Source organism: Danio rerio, chromosome 8, assembly GCF_049306965.1.
Source record: "Danio rerio strain Tuebingen ecotype United States chromosome 8, GRCz12tu, whole genome shotgun sequence".
NCBI classification, from domain to species: domain Eukaryota; kingdom Metazoa; phylum Chordata; class Actinopteri; order Cypriniformes; family Danionidae; genus Danio; species Danio rerio.
The window spans coordinates 48537928-48558327 of NC_133183.1; the positions used below are offsets into that span (position 1 = coordinate 48537928).

The window sequence follows — 20400 nt, forward strand, 5'->3', positions numbered from 1 at the left end:
CAGTGGCTGAATTTCACTGTATCAGAAAGATGACTGCCAAAAAGTAGCACACTGAGTATGGCAGAGAGTCAGACAGGAATTTAGCCCAGTGAAACCCAGTTCACCACGGGAATTATGCAAATCAGTGTATGATACAGAAAAAGACAAATTCTGACAAATATGTGACGCTACTAAATATGGTGCAATACTATGACTTTGGTATTGTATTGAAAAACAAATCATGCTTTGGTATATTGCAATTGTGACCTGCTTAGTCATAAATATGAGGCCAGTTTATCATATTTATGACAAAAATGCAAAATGTTGACATTTCTACATGGAATATTAAGTAAATCATGACATATGCTGTCAAAATTATGACAAAAACATTGAAATTATGAGATCTGTCATAAATTCAAAATGTGAGATTGTTTCAAAATGATGATATAAAGTTATAATTGGAAATTAATAAATAATAATTTGATAGATATATGTAATTTGCATTAAGTCAATTATGAGAAAGAAAGTCAAGATCATCAACAGTATATACACTTACTGGCCACTTTATTAGGTACAGCTTACTAGTACTAGGTGGACCCCCTTTTGCTTTCAGAACTGCCTTTGTCCTGCATGGCATAGATTCAACAAGGTACTGGAAATATTCCTCAGAGTTTGGTCCATATTGACATGATAGCATCACACAGTTGTGGAGTGGCACTAACCGGAGTTGAACCTGGTTGGGTCTTCTGCTACTGTAGCCCATCTGCCTCAAAGTTTGATGTGTTGTGCTTTCAGAGAGGCTCTTCTGCATACCTTAGTTGTAACGAGTGGTTATTTGAGTTACTGTTGCCTTTCTATCAGCTGGAATTAGTCTGGCCATTCTCCTGTGACCTCTGGCATCAACAAAGCATTTGCACCCACAGAACTGCCGCTCACTGGATACTTTCTCTTTTTCTGACAGTTCTCTGTCAACTCTTGTGCATGAAAATCCCAGTAGATTAGCAGTATCTGAAATACTCAGACCAACGTATTTTTTGAATATGACAATTACTTCACTGTACTCAAATGGCCTCCACAGTCACTTGATCTCAATCTAATAGAGCTCCTTTGGGATGTGGTGGAACAGGAGATTTGCATCATGGATGTGCAGCCAACAAATCTATAGAAACTGCGTGATTCTATTATGTCAATATGCACCAAAAACTCTGAGGAATATTTCCATTACCTTGTTGAATCTTATGCCATGAAGGATTGAGGCAGTTCTGAAGGCAAAAGGTATCCAACCCGGTACTAGTAAGGAGTACCTAAAGTGGCCGGTGAGTGTATATTATATGGAATGATTATATTGTATTATATACTAGGAACGATATTAAGAGATACAAGTTAAGTTATAATAATGAAAAAAAAAAGGCAAAATTATTAAAAGATCCATGTCAAAAGTCAAAACTGTGATAGTTATAATTGTGGGATAAAAAAGTTGTCATAATTGTGAAATACATATAACAGTAATTATTGTATAAAAATTAATAATCATAAAATAATTAGTTAAATGTATGACCAAAAAAATTGAATTATGAGATTCTGAGATTAATGGAGGTCTTTAAGGAAATGGATTTTGATTACAATACAATACACAACCACAGTCTGGCATACCATTCTTCGACCAGTGTGTATACAAAATTATAACACTCATTTACATCATCGTTTTTACACATAAACTGACTTGAACAGTTTCAAACATTCCATAATTATTATTTTAAATCACAGGTGGAAATAAAATGTTAATCATTGTCATGGCTTATGCTATAATTACCCTCATTTGCATAAAAGAAGCTGTGTCTGATCTGAAAACAAAGACAGCGACTTCATTAAAATGCACAGTACTTTTGCAGCACAGTTCCTGTCCACATAAGCTGGTTTGCGGTTATAAAACTACTGACTAAAGTAGAGCACCTGTGAACTAAATTGCTCCCTCAGCTTTTTGCTTTTTACTTCTTCATAAAAAGGAAAAAGTTAAAGGTTTCACAAAGGTATCAAAATGGCACTGGTTTAACATCACACCTGTTCCTGCATAAATATTTGATGCCATGATTTATTCCACCTCCTACAGTCTGCAGCGTACCCTCATTGCCTTCGCATCGGTTTTGCATCTCTAAATGTTAAACCGTCACCTCTCTTGTGCCTGCGGGAGGTCCGGAGATTTCCTAAGCAGGGTGCAAGTTATTAATAGAAGGCAACCCAGCAGTGTAATTTCATGATGTTCATATCCACAATTATGTAGAGGAATCCAGTTTGTACACTTTATCTGCACTGTAAACGATTTCTTGTTAAATTAACAGTAAGTTACTGGCAACAATTATCCAGTAGCTGCTGTATTTCATAAAACAGTAACATTACTGTAATACTAATTACATTAGTATTACATTTACTGTAAAATGTAATACATCATTTTACTGTTGTTGATTTTTACTGTAACACCAATTACAGTAGTGATACACATACTGCAAAACTGAAAACAGTATTTTATTGTACATTTTTACCATGAAGAACTACGGTATTTTAACGTTACTTTCATTATTACTGTATAGTATTTTACAGTTATTAAATGTTATTTTATTTTATTTAATAGTGCTACTTTATAATGGGTAAAAATGTTCAAAAATTGCACAAGTGTTATTTTAACTGTTCAAGAAATACAAGAAAAATAAAGAAACTGAAACTTTAACTTCACAATAAAGGTTTATTGTGTAAACCATGCTAAAACAGTAGCAATTATTCAATATAAAGCAACAGAACACTAATAAACAATTGATCATTAAAACCAGTCAACAATTAATACATCAAAAATTATTACAATTTTAAAAACAGGTGAAAATACTGCTACAAGACATGATGAAGGCCAAATGATGTGGAAAGGGACAGTGAAAAAGGGCAGCAGCACTTCTGATGATCCTGCAAAAATGACAAGCAAAATTAATCACTGGAGTAAAAACTAATCATCCCTCAAACCATTTAATTCATTCAGAAACGAAACACTGCACTGCTGTTTTTATATATATATATATATATATATATATATATATATATATATATATATATATATATATATATATATATATAACAGTTATAATATATATAACAGTTTTTTTAATTGTTTTTGTTGGTGAAATACAGTTTGTTGTTAATTCACAATTACACTAACGTTAATGGGGAAAAGATCAGCGGGCATTGTTCTTGAAGATCGCTAGTCAGGTGTCCACACAGGTGTGTAAAAAATAAAGTCTCATCTTAACTTAATGTCCGACTCTGTATAGCTCGAATATCTGATTCCATGATCACACTACTAGTGCTTCCACGGATTTAAGAGGGGTGAACACAGTTCATTCTGACTTTAAGAGGCTACATATTTAAAATTAAATAAATAAAAATAATCTAATTTAACGTGACTAATGTTAATTAAATACTTTTAGGCTTTTAACACGTATAAATCCACTTCTAACTTACAGATAAGATTGCGTTAGAGAACATGAAAGCCGTGGGTGATTTTTTAAAATAATGCTAATGATAAGTTACTGATATTTGGTTTGCATAAAACAAAGTAATCACTAAGCATTCATTTTTGGCAAAATCTGCAGAGAGGCTTAGCGACACGAGGAAATGTGTTAAAGTTGAGTAGAGAACTAAAGAGCAGTCTAGCCTACTTCATGAAATGTTTGTGGTAATATTCTGCTGTCAATTCGTATTACTGTATTTTAATATGCAGCAGTGATGGCATGTCAGTGAGACAAATAAACATTTTATCGAGTCATTTCATACAATTTATTTATTTATTTATTTTTTATACAAACCCTCTAGTGACATTTCCTCAAACTAAATCATCACAACGTTACTGTGCACAGCATCAGTAAAACGTTGAGAATAATTTAAATACTTAATTTTTTAAAACAGTCACTGCTGATTAGAAATTAACATTAAAGCTAAGCTTACAGAAATCCTGTATGCATGACAATATAAAGATGTATTACTCACTGATGTCGAAGCACTTCCAGGTCATTAGAGATGTAGACAGGACAGAATGTGTGCTATCAAATGAGCTCTTGTGCAGCCTTTGTTGGACATCCAGGGAGTATGTTCACCCACACTGTAAGAAACAAAAACAGAAACAATTTATTAAAATGTGAGGAATAGTAAACATGTTTGGTCTACAGAGAGAAGAAAATGTTTACTTTAAGCATTGATCCTAATGAATCTATTTCTCAACTACATTTTACCTTATCACGGAAACAGCATTTTTGAGCTTTTAGACCAGGGGTGCTCAACCTTGTTTGCTTTAAATTAGAATTAAAACAATAAATCTCTATGTCAAATAAAATACTTCAGATCTAAATAAAGCAGTTGCTTTTACCTAAAGGTTCCTTCCCTCCAGTAAGTTTGGCTGCAAATCCCTCCACATCTGTGCTTTATTCGGTTCTTGTCTTAAGAGTAACTGGTGTCACATTCCAGGTTCATCACAATCTGAGCTAGAAAGACAATATGGCAAAAGACAAGACACATATAAATAAGTCTCAGAATAAAATATTTAAAAGGATAGTTTACTTTTTTGCCACCATTACTCCATGTGTTTTAAATCCATTTAAATTTCTGTTAAACACTAAAGCAGATATTTTGAAGAGTGTTAGTAACCAGTAACTATTGACATCCATATTTGAACCAAATTTCTTTAAAAAATACGAGTTTGTGTTCAACGGAACAAATTAAATGTATAACTATTTTGAAACAAGTGGAGGATGCCAAAGATGCTATTATTTTCATTTTGGGGTGAACTGTCCCTTCAATTCAAGTGTCAAGCAATAGTCATAAAAACTGATGTGTCGCTTGAGGAAAACTAAATCAAGTACCTTATTTGAACAAGCAGAATCATTATGCCATTGTATTCAGTGATTCTCTTTTACATTTTCCCACTATAAAACGATAGCTTCAACATGCAATCCATGTTAACACAAAAATTAATAGCATAAAATAACATATTGAACTAAACTTACAGTTTCCAGGCTGTTTGAAAAAAAAAACAAACACATATGCCCAGTAAAATTGCTAATAAACACAAAGACAACAGTTATAGAAAAAAACGTTTGTCTAATATTTACTCAGCACTGTGTAGGCAAATAGCATAGCTGTGGCTGTTTTAACACCAGATTTTTTTATCTTAGGAACTGCTGGAAGAAGAAAAAGAGGTTGTACATGAAACTCCTCATAACAAATCTGTGAACAACTTGACATTTAAAAATCTAATCAAAATGAGGAAGACATCAACATTACCTTGAATAATCAAGTGAGGAGTGATTGGTTGCATCAGTTTTTTCAACATCAATTACTGTAGCTGAAAAACAGATAAATATAATAAGAGTAAAATAAGACTTAACATTAATCTAAATCTATGGTACAACCATACCAATCTGTATGGGGTTAAAATACATTTGTACACAAATCATTCCCTGACCCCATCAATTTCACTTAGAATAGGATGGATATATATATATATATATATATATATATATATATATATATATATATATAGTGATAATGACTTTGGCTTATATCTGTGTACTCAGAACGTACACTCACCTCAGGTACACCTGAACACCAAAAATTAAATGTACAATTAATGACACGCTATACATCAAGCTCATTAACATTATTGAGAAATATACAATTAATATGTATTTTGTTAATATTAACGTTAGCTTAAAATAATTCAACTGCATTTAATTTTCAGCTCCATTTAATAAAACAGTTAAGACTCATTTCATTATGAGTTTAGTTTAAATAACTAACTTACAGTTGAAAAATTTTACCATAATGATAGCTTAGTCATAATGACTATGTGAAGACCAGAGCTTACCTTAACGGTAAACGTTTAACTTTTCATGGTGACTTCGCCTTCATCTCAGTGTTGTGCTGAAATAGAGAATTCATTAATGCAGTTACAATAAGTTAAAGTTATGTTTTTATTTTCAGGTAACTTAACGTATGGTCAAAAACTCACTCAAGATAAACTCACTGTATCTAATACCTCGCAAACACTACAATGACCGCCTGGCGTCTGTTATTTCTTGTTTAAAATACCGTTTGTTAACGGATAGCGTGACATAACATAAGAACCTACAACTAATGTCACTTGGTTAATTATTTTAAATTACACACACAATACACAGAAATACTTATAAAACAATCCTTTAACGGACAGAATTTGACTTTAAAACACTTACCGAGGATGAATTCGCTGGATGAAAGACGACAGGTGAATTTCAAATTAGGAGAGCCGTTGCCTGCATGTCGAGTCGTGTCCGTTCGGTTCTATGAATCGGCTCCTTAGTGAACAGTAAAGAATCGAATCCGCCTAAAACAGATTCCTTTTTGTATATGATTCATTACTATTTCGTTATACTGCTTGGCCACACGCATTTATACACTAATTATACACTAATTGCATATTGCTGAATGTGCTTGTGAACACGTGTGATCAAATAATTCCCAAGCAAACGGTTCAATTCGGTTCAATACGATTCAGAGTTGCTCGAGTGCTGAACCGAACCAGTGCAAACGTGATATTGATTACAATATAGTAACATTGTTTTTTATTCACTTTACCAGCGAAATTATTACATATATCTGACATTGACAATAAGAATAAAGTTCGTTTGAAGTGTTTTGAGAATTATATATAAATATTTTTTTTTATCCCAGAATTCATTTCACATCAACAAGCAAATGGTAATGGCGGATGAGAAAGCCCAGCTAATATTATAAATATTGCGTTTAATATGTCACGAACTGAAATTTCAACAGTGTTTCATGCGAGAATGTAGTTCTTACAAACTCAAATCTGTGGTTTATTTATAGATATCATGTGTAAATTTTAAGCGTGCTTTGCCGATAGCGGAGATTCTGACCTCCAGGGTGTCCATCATCACTCATGTATCCGGCGAAACGAGGTCATAATCGGCTAGACATGTGAGACTTGCCCCGGTCTTAGATGGCTCTATAATGAATGTGTTATGAAATTTATTTTTAACCGTTTTTCATGCGGGAATGTAGTTGTTTTAAACTCAAGTCTGTGGTTTATTTATAGAGATGGTGCGTATTTGAAAATATTGTATTGAAAATGCGGAGATGTGACCTCCATGGTGATGACCGGTGCCCTAACCTCATGAATCCGTCTAAAGCAGGCTGGTCATTATGAAATTTAAGCTGACTTTGGTTTCATGAATCAATTACTTTTGTTCCAGTTTACGTTTTGGTTAAGCACAAAGTTATGTTGATTAAAAATGATTTAATATTTTCATGTTAACCTTATAAAATCAAGTTGCAGTACACCCAAATATGGAAAACCAGGGGACAGTTTTATGCACTGAACAGTCTGAAGAAACTGGTTATTTTATTTTTCTTCACAAAATACTTTGTCAAAAAATAAAATAAACATAATAATAATAATATAAAGTGTGTGTAGAGTTTTTCATGGTCATTTGCAGTACTGTATTTAGATTCACAGTAACTGATTTTTTTCCAAAATTCATTGTAAAATCTGCAGTAGCATACTGTTAATCATGTTCACAGTATGGAAATGTTGAGAATACATTATTATGCTGTGAAAACAGCAATATATACAGTAACACACTGTGCACAGCTTATACAGTAAACAACTGTTGAGAAATGCAGTATAATACCGTGAAAACAACAGAAATCGTTTACAGTGTGGGGTTAACGAATTTGTTTATGAGCAAATTTAAATCACAGTAGCCATACAGCTTCTGTTGTTTTGCAACAACTTACACTGCAAGTTTTTCATACACCTGTCAGTTTTTAGATTTTGAAGAAGACATCAACTTTTTTTTTTATATATAATTATTTTTTAGGGGTTTTCACCTTTATTGAAAGGACAGTGGAGATGTAGAGACAGGAAAGTGTGGGGAGCAGAGATAGGGGAAGGATCAGCAAAGGACCTCGAGACGGGAATCGAACTAGGGTCGCTGCGAGCACCTCGATGCTATGTGTCGGCGCACTAACCACTAAGCTATTGAAAGGGTGGTCCAGAGTAGATTTTTAAGGCTTGGTTGTGTTTATAAGATGCAAAGCAATGTGTGCTTATGCTTTTTTTTGTAAAATAAAATCATGTTATTTATTTATATATCTTGCTTTAAATACATACAGCTACTCCATTAACATGAAAGCAACTGTCATATTTCCCAGTTCCTCTAAATATCTGTGCCTCTGCTGTGTAAATACTGTCAGTCGGAGTAGCAGCCATGTCAGTGTGAGCCTGACGAGGAAGCTGAACCTCATGCCTGGTCTTTAAAATAAAACCTGATAAGTAGGCCCACACGGAATCTGCGCGCGCAGAATTCCGCAGATTTTTAGCCCAGCATTGATTCTGTTTATTTACTTGTGTAAATGTGTGTAAATTCATTTTCATTCAGTTTTTCAACTTCAGTAATATTGTTGACTAATATGAAAATGTTCATAAGATTTTTTTTACAATATAATTTGTAAAGTAATATTCTCCACTTTTTGTGAGAGACTTGCTTTGTTTACCAAATAAAGTGGATCTAATTGGATTTGCATGGTAAACATTAAATACAAGTTTAAAAGTTATTATTTTATATTTCATATATTAAGGTTGAAGTTATTATCCTCCCAAAATCATTCCATATAAATCTGCAGATTTTTTACAAAATTCTGCACAAAAATAGCAAAAAAAAAAAAATGTCAGCAGATTCCATCTAAGTATATTTCACGTATATTCAAAATAAGCATGTGTAAGTAATATAAAAGTTCACATATATTTTGCGAGTTCATTATTTGAGATGTAGAACAAACGGGAGAGCAGGCGCATAGAGAGAAAATGCAGCACTAGTGAAGATTGTGGGTTTACAAGGGTTTGACAGATACATTTGAATCTGTAGCTAAATTGTTAGCGGTGCCAAATGGCATTACCCATTGTTTACATCCTTTTTTACCTCCGCTACAACAAAGCATTAATGTTAGAAACTATGCATGTAGAAGATCAATTTCAACAAACAAAAATATTTATAGGTTGTGGCTCACAATCCACAGCTTTGTCTGTTATGGTTGGAGCTGCTCCTTCTTTGAGAAGTTTTTAGCTGGATCCAGCACTGAACTGGGAGAGATTCTGGAAGTTCTCCTTTGTCAAATGCTAGAGCTATGTATTTTTTTCTAATTCTCTGAAACATAATTAAAATTAAACTGTAAGCACTTCTCTCTTTGTGTCGTGTTCTTTGAAAGCCCAAATACAGAAACAGAAGAAGCTCAGTGGAAATAGCAGCATTTAGACATCATTTTAGCTTTCTTTGCTATAAAATTACAGCGCCTCTGGCCAGACCCCTTCACTGCACGGGGTTTATGCGCGTGGTGTAAGGGTGTAACCTGAAGGGTTTGTGATCTAACTAACCTGGATCTATTTTTTTGTAGACTTCAAACTTTGTTCGCTGTAGACTTTGTTAAGCTGACTCTGTAAAAGCCAATGTCTCCTTTTGCATTGAACTTTGAGCATCTTACACTCAGAGATGTTATTAATGTTCACATCGCTACATTACACATCAATAAAAGTTTAAAATATGATAACATACTGGACCACCCCTTTAATCTAAAGAAGACACCCAATGATTAAAGAATTTATTTTGTTGCTCTTAATGGCACGTATTGTATTTTTTGCCATTAGAGGGCACAAATTCATAAGAAACAAAGGCGTTGTTTGATAAACACATGTTATAAGTGTGGAATCATGGGAGTTGTTATTTTCATTACATCATGTCCCGTGTTTTGCAGTTCTATTCCGCTATCATACCATAAAGGTATTTTTACATATTTCTCCTGTATTTTTAGTCTTTCTGTGAAGGGTGGCAATAAACATTTAAGGGCCGATCCTCCCTATATGCAATACCACAGAACCACCAGGGGCCGCCTTTTGCTCTTAAATGTGGGTCTGTTCTGTGCCTTTGTTTTATTTAAGCATGAAAACACTTTGAGATAAATATAAAAACGGTGGGGTTTCCTTCCTTTTCTTTACAGGCTGCATCGCCCCTTCTTTGCAATCCTTACAATAGTCATATAGCGTAATGTGACTGTTAGATGCGCTACATAGCGATGAATAGACGCAGTTTCCCAAACGGATTCTGCACATGCGATTTGAAGCAGAGCAAAAGTCTGGGATTAGGTGCTAGAGATACCTTTATTATGGTGGGCATATCCCTTATTTTCACATCCCAATGTTGACAGATATGATAATATAGGTACATAAGTCAGTAAATTATGTAACACTGTTCTAGTGTTTTTACAATGTATATTAAAGGTACATACTGTGTCTTTGATCAACTTTTGTCTTTAGATTTACGTTACAATACAAGTCATAATATAACAAGTCAAACCAATTAAACAACACTTTTAATCCTTAATATATCCAGTGTTTAAAGTTTGTGTAAGAAATGTATGCAGATCAGCTTAGATTTAAAGTGCACGTAGTTTACCCCTTTTTTATGATTTAATATTAATAGTATGATTCTTCTGAGTGTACTAGTTTAGGTTCAGTTCAACACACAGTTCAGATGTTTTTATTATAATGTGTTAAAAAGTGTCATGTTGGGGGCGTTTACACAGTTTGCTGTTTTAGGGGCGTGTTGCTTCACATGAAAATTTGTTTCGGCTTCCCGCCCAACATAACAAGGGGGCGGAGCCAGGAGCTCCCACGCTCCGTGTTTGCAACAGACAGAGAGAGAGAGAAGCTAAGCTAAGCTAGGATCAGCATTCAGCCGTACATGTTTGACTTGGACACAGACCACGCAGATAGTACAAAATCATTTGTGTCTTTGTATAGTTTGTATAGTCTCGGTGTACATGTGCCGAGCTTGTACACCAAGACTAATAACCACACACACTGAATTAACTTTGACTGAGGCACCGAATGCGCCACGACACGGCACACCAGACACTCTCAGTGGCGCGGCAGAAACATGAAGTGTCCCGAATCATTGCGCCACTTATTCCAGAACTCCAAACACAGGCCTCCACCAGGCCAAACACAACAGCGCCAAGCCGCCGACCCGAAGCTCCGCCGCATGCACCCGACAGAAACTCACGCCCAGAACTCCGAAATGCAAGGCGCCGTGCCACGCAAAAGGTACAAGCAATAATTCCGATTAGAGCGATAATGGAGAATATTGATCTTGTGTTGAGCTTTTCATCCAAAAACAGAGCAAGGTTGTTCCTTTAGTGATATCGCTTTGACTCACACGCTGAAAATGGCGGACGTGAAACAAGAAACTGAGGATATGATCGTGACGCAAGGCTGTCAATCAATATTGGTGGGCGTGGGGACCGCTCTCCTAGCAATTGGTCCACCGTTTTTATGTTGTTAAATTGAAAAAAAAAAAAGGACTGGGTGTGTTTATATCAGCCCATTATGATGGTCTATACACTATATATAAACACATGTCAGTCCAAACAGCTTGAAAAGTAGATTTTCCACCATAGGTGCCCTTTAACTAAATAATGGCTAATTTGCATATTAAACAACATTTTTGTATAAAAATGTTCAACTAGGAAAGTATGGTGATAGATTGTTTTTACACCCTGTACACCTTTAGTGTCTAGGTACTGTAAAACTTCAGTGTCCTGATGACATTGTTTAGATGTCAATAAAAACAGACTTTCTCCAAAAATAAATCACTAAGTTTTTGTGATTTAATTTAAAGTTGCAAAAGTGTCCACCATCCAATTGCATGTCCTCTAAAAGCTTTCTTGTTCACTTTATTGAGAGTATCTTGCTTCACTTTACAAAATAAAGGTACAAAAGTTGTCAATAGGACGATACCTATAGGGGTAGTAGCCTACAGTAGACATGCGTTATGTTAGTTAGTTTTACAATGGATTTACATACTTTTGAATGCTTCAAAATAAAAGCAAGGATAAAGTTGAAAATTACTCTGGAATTACTCTGGTCTGACAGGAAAAAAAATACATATACACTGACAATGGCTTAAGGGTGAGTAAATTATGGGTTACTTTTCATTTTTGGGTAAACTATTCCTCAAACATACTGCTGTAGAGTATACGCACAGCTAGTGTTTCTTCCCATAGCAATAAACTTCCGATGAATGGGTAATGTAACTGCTTTCAAGCCGTTTACATGCACAAGCTGGCAGAATCATCAGGTAAGTTCAGAAACTCCATTGAAAATACTGGGGTACAATAAATGTTCACGTTTTAAAGACATGGAAAAATGGAATTCATTGCAGTACTTCTTGTAGAGACTGAGACCAACTTTATATCGTATATCCATCAGGCAAGTGATGAACAATGAATTTTAAAGAAATAGACCTTAAACGCGGCAACTTTGTAACAGCATACAGTTTAAGGGAAGTGCTTGACCCAGGTTACTGAAATTTCAAAGTCATTCTGCATACTTCTGCAAATACCCTACTGGATAAAGATGTCGAGTACACACCAATGCACAATGATGCTTTGTTTTTGAATGCACTATTTAGTTTTGTCTTCTACTGCTGTAAATGATACAGTAGGCACTCTTTAAAGCCGGATGGATTCTGATTGGCTTTTAGTGTTTTTTAAGTAGCTAGAAAAAAAAATGTTCTGAATGTAATTACAACAATTTTGTTTTATTTAGAATAATTTAAAAATATCTTACATTTTTATAATTAAATATGTATCAATTATAGATGTTGAATGGATGGATATTTTGACCATTAAATTATTTAAATGTTTTTTTTTTTGTCAGCAAATGATCAACTGCACCTCTAAATATTTTGCATAACCTTCCTAAATATTCAATAATTATGGTTTTTAATGAATTGTTGAACCATTACTAAAAACTGAAATAAAATTTCAGTACATACCCAGATCACAATATTCTGCATTCTTTGTGGTTGCGCTGTCTGATTTTCTACAGCTTCGTGTTATGATTTGGCCTTAGTGTAAAGTGTGTATGCCTTGTTGATTTGTCTTTTTATTTTGTCTTGTTTTCCTGTTTCCTCTTTGGTTTCCCGCCATTTGGTCTTTTGGTTATGTGTCCTGTTCTTATTGGCTTTCATATGTCATGTGTTTTTATTTTTATTGGATGATCTAGTCATGTGACCCCCTTTAGTTTCATGTATATAGCTTCATGTTTCACCTCTTGCATTTTTGCAAGTTTTGTATGGTTACGCTATGGTGGGCAGAGCAAGGCTTCATGAAACACTGAAAGAGTTGAAACAAGGTGTTTCTCTAAAATGCCGAGATCAGCGGCTAATCAGTCGGAATGACATGATGGTGACCAGTGAGACCTAGCTGTTACTCAAGTGGCCACCGCCTTAATAATGCACAAAAAATAAAACTTAATAAAAACAAAACAGATGAGTTATAAAAAAAATTCACCCCCTCACATTTGTCATAAAGGGTAATACTAGCTATATGCACCAAAACCACTGTTTGTACCAGGCTGTAAACATGTTTTTATCAGCTGTAAAATTTACCAATTTTACCAATTTACCATTGCTGTCAGAAATCATCTGGATTTCCTGGACCCAGCCCCCAAAGGCGAGTCGATGAATTGGAGTTTTAGCTATCTCTGTATTTGCTTCTCGAGGGAGAGCAGGAGGTTGCTGCTTGTTCCAAACAGAAAAGATTTAAGTCACGTGGCCAATTTGATACACACTCCAAACCAAAGCATCCTTCATAACAAAACACTCAATGTGAACAGGGGTGTGTGGCTACAGTGCAATAAAGTTAACCAATCACAGCAGTGTGTGTTTACTTTCATCTCTGAAACTGAAAAGTGAGTTTTTCTCATAGAGATTGAAAACAAGTATGTTAATTAGCTTTTTAGTGATAAAATAACTATAAAGTTGAAGAAATCTTTATATAATGACCTACATTTGATATGTATTTTTCAGGCTTGTCTTCCACTTATCTGTAGCATAGGAACAAGTCTGATTCTGCTGTTGCACGCCGAACGTGTTTAATGATTCAGACCTTCAGACGGCCGATTTTGTAAGACCACAAATAAAAAAAGAAAGGCATCTGGATTATATATCAGAGGGGATTAATGTCAGTCTTTGAGGAGATTATTTTTCTGATGTTCTTTTTGTCCAAATCTAAATTTAGATCTAAAAATTGCATTAAAGTGTAGGAAAAGAAAAGTAGAATAGAACGCAATAAGAAACGGCCCTGATGTGCTCATATATAGTGAGTTATTTTGTTTACTCCCAGAATATGAGAAGCTCATGCCGCAGGCTCCACATTTATCTTGTCAAGTTTAATCAAATGAGTCTATTTTTTCCAGTCTTCTTATTGTGTTTTTCTGTGCATGTTGTTATTTCAGGACTTGGAGACGCTGAAGTCTTCGGATAAAATCTGCAGACAGCTCATCTACCACCTGACTCCGCACTCCAAGTGGCTCAGGAAAAGTATGACTCGTAGAAAGGCCCAGGCCTGGTGAGACTTTTCCCTGTCTTGTACTGTATGACATACTGCTAATATAGAGTAAAATAAATAATTTTATAATTAATTTAATTTAATTTTATATTATATTATATTATATTATATTATATTATATTATATTATATTATATTATATTATATTATATTATATTATATTATATTATATTATATTATATTATATTGTACATTGTATGTATAATATACATATGTGTATAATGTACATATAATAACAGGGTTAGCAAAAACCATAATAAAGAGCCCCTATTTAGGATTTTTGAGACTGTTCTTCCATGTAGTATGTACCACAACTCTAAGTGAAGTGAAATATCTAGCTAAGGCATAAATTTGAAAGTGCACAGTGTTTAAAACTATTAATTCATTTATAAGAGTCGACTCCTAATACTTTAAATAAATTATCTTGATAACGAGTACATGGATCAGTAGATCATTGATCAGTTTCTTCCTCCATTTTACAAGTATACATGAGTTCGATTAAAATTGCAAGTACTTGTACTGCTTGTACTGTATCTGGCTAACTCTTTATATTCTCATATTGCATCTAATGCCATGTTGAAAATGTGACGTGTGACGCTTTGTTTACGAATTTAAATGCGTTTGTGAGCTCGCGTTCCCCTGCCATTTGTCATTGCTATGGCCACCATTAGCTGTTCCTACAAACATGCAGCAGTCAAGGTTCAAAATAGTTCTTTTGCCACTCTGTGGATTAATACTGAATTTGTGTCATGGTTAAAGCAGGTCGCACACCAGAAGCGCCGCTCGGCGCCGCGACACGGCGCGTACATGACAGTTTAAAGTATCACACACCAGACGCGCACATTCAAATAATATTTAACAATAAACTAATCAGATGGCGCTCTGTGGCGCGGCTGAAAAATGAACTGCGTCCTGAGCCGTCGCCGGGCGCCGCCGACAGCCGCCGACTTGCGGCGCCGGTGTGTGTATCCTGATAGAAACCTATGTTTAGAATTCTAAAATACATGGCGCTGCGTGGCGCTGCGCTGCGTGCCGCCGAGCTGCGCTTCTGGTGTGCGACCTGCTTAAGAGTAGAGCAATATGCTAGTGTTTTACTGCACACACATACCTGCCAACATCTGTCCCTGAAAATCCAAGAGACCGGTGTCTAAATAACAGGACCAGAGCAAAGAGAACTGGTGCTCTAGGCGAACGGCGATCACGCCACGCTCAACCTAAATGTGAAAAGAAAGCGTCCGACCCTCACAACTTGGTCGTCTCTATGAACGCGCCGGCCCTGATAACACCGGTGAGTAACGGGTACTGTGTACTATGGTTTTTGTAACTACCATGAAGCGTGTTTTGGGCGGCCGCTGCAACCACAGTTAGCTTCCATCGACTGAACCAAAATGCTGAGGACCTGGGGTAGGTTGAAATGAAATTTTCCGGGATAAATACCAAATGGGTGGGTGGCTGGAGATGGGTCTAAAATAAGGGAGACTCCTGGGAAAAAATTGTGTTGGCAGGCTTGCTTACACATTCTCTATGCACTCTGACTACCTCTATATTGTTGATAAGCCGTGCTGGGTATTTCACTCTGTCTCGTGCTGAATGCTGTCGACCAATCGCAAAAGGTTGTCATTGGTCCAATCCCCATAGATTAGCTTCGTGCTAAGGAGGGGTTTGGGAACAAATGAATTACTGAGTGAATCATATGGGAGTCGCTGGGGTTATTAGGTAAAGATAAATGCATATTAAAAGACCATGAAAGTGTTTTTTGACCTTGCATGCATATTAGACTGTTGTTGGAGACCCTAACAACCAAATATGACTCTATTTCATGTAAAATGAATAGTGAACTGTTAGCCAAATATTTTATTCCATATTTAAATTAAATTGCAACAAATAAAAAGGATTACCAAAATTATTTTAGGTATTGGTGCATCACTGGTATTTTAATATTATTTATTTTATTTCAGTATATATCTTTCATTTATTTGTTTATTTAATTTAGTTGCCATAAATTGGAGTTTCAATCTCATAATTCTGTTTTAAAAATAGAGAATATCATTTTTTAAAAAGTTTTTAAAATAGTATCATGGAACCGACCTATATAAATACTTTTAAATACTTTTTTTATATAGTTTAAAGCAGATACAAATTGCTCTTTACGGCAAGGTTGTAAACATGACTTGAACAATGGTTTTATAAAATATACAGAAAATATGCAGGTGGAGGAGGTTTTCCAGAGTGCCATTCAAGCTCTCATACATTTATTTTAAAATGCTGAAATATAAGAGAAAAGTTTTTCCTTTTATTTTTCTAACTACAAAAGTAATTCCATTTCAGTTTTCAAATATTGGGGTAAAAATTGCAGTATTGACATGGTAGTTTTAATTTCTTCATTTTAATCCACATCTTGACATTTTGTCACCTTGGAATTATAAGGTTTTATCTGTGTTCTGAATGATTTTGAGATATTAAGCTTTAAAGTTTTTGCATTCCATAGCTAACAGTGTGTGTGTATCCTTTCTTTTTTAAATAAGAAGTCTTAAAATGTAAAGAACTTAAAACATCCCATAATGTATATGAGTTGTCATTTAATAAGAATATGTCAATATCTCAATTTTGACAAAAATGTCAGTTAGAACCTTATAATTCTATGACGATGTTTAATCACCCCCTTCTTCCTTTTAAGGCCTCACAAATCTCCTGAAATTTGCATAAAGTACAGATCTGTTCCATGATTTATTAATCAGGAATCTGGTGGCTGTTTCAGACAGTGTGATTATAGATGAGTGTAACAAATTAGAGCTTGTTTGGTCTGCCAGCGCTGACCCATTAATCTCAGCTCGCCTTCATCTCTGCTATTGATTTGTTTAGTCTTTCTAACAGCACTGCTGGGTCTGGTTAGTGCAGTCTGAAGAGAGAGCCATGAATGACCAGTGACTTGTGTGCGTAATACTCAATAAAAGTAACCCTATCCTTAGTCATCCAGCAAAACATTTTGATTTCACTGGATTAATCAAATTTATTAGAGCAGACATTTTGAAGTCTGGTATGGAAGATGCACTAGTCAATAGCTATATTTTCATCTAAAGATGTAAATTAAAGTTGTGTGCAGAACTGCAAATCACATAAATGTTTGTGAATAAAGCACCATTTTCATCAATCGAGTCAAAGAGAACAAAATCTTCACTTCCTGATAAACTGGCCCCAAATATTAATATGAAATACAGAATTTGCTGCAGTAAGCCACGATGGGCCATTTTTCTTATAAAGACTAATAAATTACTTGCACCTGAAAAGATGAAATTCAATGAATACATGGAGGCTTTTGAAGGCATGAGACCACGCTTTGGAAACCAATTTGATGACGGACATTGGCTAAGAGATTTTAGAATGACCAAAACAACATTTCAGGTATTGTACAATGTGGTCAGTCCTTTGATCTGTCCATTAATTCCACGACATGACTTTTTTGATGCGCATACTGTAATATAGTTGGTAAACGGGTTTCCATCGTAGTTTACGAACTTTTTTTTTTGTTATTTTTGTGCACTTTTTCCAAATTTATGCACATCTCTGCATTTCCATTAAACAGTTTTTAATGTGTTTTTTTTTTTCATAATTCCAACGCTATCTCACAACAAATTGTAACTTTTTGATTTTGTTGCTAGTTCGTATGAATGCATACAATCTTTTTTGTACAATTTAAAATGATTTGCTCATCCTCCAATGATGGTTGGGTCCAGGGGTGGGGTTGGGTGCCACGTCTTTTTTTTTAAATCGTACATTTTCATTCGACTGAACTCGAATGAATTTGAACAAATTTGTACAAATTAGTAAACTGACATAATGTAAAATACTTATGTTTCCTTGTGAGATCAGGCTGAAAATTCACATAGCTAATGATTGCACAAAATACGCTCAAAAATAATACTATTTTTGAAATCTAAACAACCACATTTTCACCAAAAATTCTGAAAAAGCAGATTATTTGATCCCACAGCCACAGTATTTGTTATCTATTAAGATTTTAGTTCTGTGCTTGGCACTTGCTGTGGGTGCAGTGATACACATGGGTTAAGATGCTGGAATAGTTCTGATACGTAAGGGATAAAGCACATCCAGGTGGTTGTTATCGCAGAATAAAGCATGACGTTTTCATCCTGACACAAGGCAGACAGAAATTAAAGGTGCTGTATGTAAGTTTTTGACTCTTCTAAAGCACAAAAATACCACTGTATGTTTGCAGATATTTAAGAAACACTCTTAGAGAACATTATTGTTTATCTTGAAAACAATGCTGAAGTCAGATATTCTGCTTTAAAAATGTGTTTTCCCTGCTGGAACGCTGTATGTGTTTTGTTGCTTTTAACCCACCCAACGCCAGTGAAAGCCAATTATATTTCAGCACCCCAGGTTGCTTTGTGGGAAAACCGCATATTTCTTTAATTCAGTCAGAAAGGCTCTCAAAATATACGTTCGTAACCGAAATGCAACCTCTGGTGGACAGTAAAAGATTCCGAAATGAGACACAGATTCAGAGTTCCACATGAGGTTATTAATTAGCGAATAAATATAAATATTACGAATGTAAATGTAACCGCGTGCCCCAACAACATGCTATGTGAAGAGATTTGCAGTGATAAGCCGTTACCACCAGATGAAACATGACAGAGTTTTAAATACAGCCATTCAGAAGCATAGAAAATGCACTCACTCATGAAATAGTAAGGTTTATTTCTAATTAATACACATCAAACCTCTTTAAAAAATATTAAATGTAAATGCTGAATCACTGATATTTGTTGGTTTTGAGTTCAGTTCTAAAGTAAAATTTCAGAAGGTTTATTTTATTTTCAGGATCTGAGGTGAATCTGCTGCTGCTTTCAGTAATATGGCAATAAATGTCATGGAAAATGGCATTCAAACTCACACTGTTAGCATTTAACACTGAATAAAGCACATGAGGTGTACCTAAGGTGATAATTGTCAAAATTTCTGTTGTTCACTTAGGAGAAAAAGAAGCCATTTCTAAAGTATTAATTCAAGGTGTTCGTAAGAATAAAAACTCCTTTTAATATGAAGAATATTCCTTCTATCGCATGTCATTGCTTTATATCGAACACGATTTAAATCAGCCTTTAGGCTCGATAGTCAGGCTCGCTCCTGTTGGTTCTCAATCTGGCAACCTGCGCTTTCAGTTGTTTTGATTCAGGAATGCAATACCTAGTTCAACCACTGGGTGTCAAACTTACATACTGCACTTTAAAATGGCTGAATGAAGCATACACTAATCTACATCTTATTCAGTCACAAGATGGTCACAAGGAGATAAATATGCATGTGAACGTATTCACTGATGATGAAGATGATTTGAATGAGTCTATAATTATTCGTCATTACCTTCAAATGTTGTGAGAGACCAATAAGAATTAAGGATTCCAGACGGCCATGTAATTATAGCACAATATCACACAGCTTTCAGCCAGTCAGATTTGTGAATTAGAGTAAACTGTTGTTTAAGCTGAAATTCCATTTAAATGTGTGTCATAATTATTATATTAAGTGACAACAATGATTTATTTATTCATGTATTAATTAGAGTATATATTTTGACTATTTGGAGCACTTGTTAAAAAGTGTATACTGTACTGTATGTTTCCCACCCACATGCCCATTGCATGCGCTCTGAATCCTTTCCCTCTGCTCAATACAGTTTTTCCACACCCTGAATAAACCATGATGCCCTGCTCCATTACCTTTAGAGTCTCATGGGAGAATAAAGCAGTAAATAGATGAGAGACAGAAAGAGAAAGGTATTTTCTCTCTGTGTTTCTCGTGTATTATGCAGCATCGCTAAACATATGCCGTCGAAACTGCAATGGTCAATTTGAAACAAGGTCAAATCTTTCATCAGAAATATTTAAATATT

General features: G+C 34.9%; 2 protein-coding genes across 4 annotated transcripts in view; one reads left to right on the plus strand and one right to left on the minus strand.

Moving 5' to 3' along the window:
* ggt1a (gamma-glutamyltransferase 1a) overlaps positions 1-13059 on the minus strand; it is a 77939-nt gene extending 64880 nt beyond the window's left edge. The window contains exon 1 of the mRNA XM_073909232.1: positions 12906-13059. The gene's annotated coding sequence lies outside the window, so the exon portion shown is untranslated. The remainder of the gene's footprint in view (positions 1-12905) is intronic.
* lrrc75ba (leucine rich repeat containing 75Ba) overlaps positions 1-20400 on the plus strand; it is an 83894-nt gene that overhangs the window by 24092 nt on the left and 39402 nt on the right. For all 3 annotated transcript variants that reach the window (XM_073910975.1, XM_073910974.1, XM_009304170.5), the window contains exon 3: positions 14369-14481. In XM_073910975.1, the coding sequence (XP_073767076.1) occupies positions 14369-14481 (113 nt within the window). The remainder of the gene's footprint in view (positions 1-14368; positions 14482-20400) is intronic.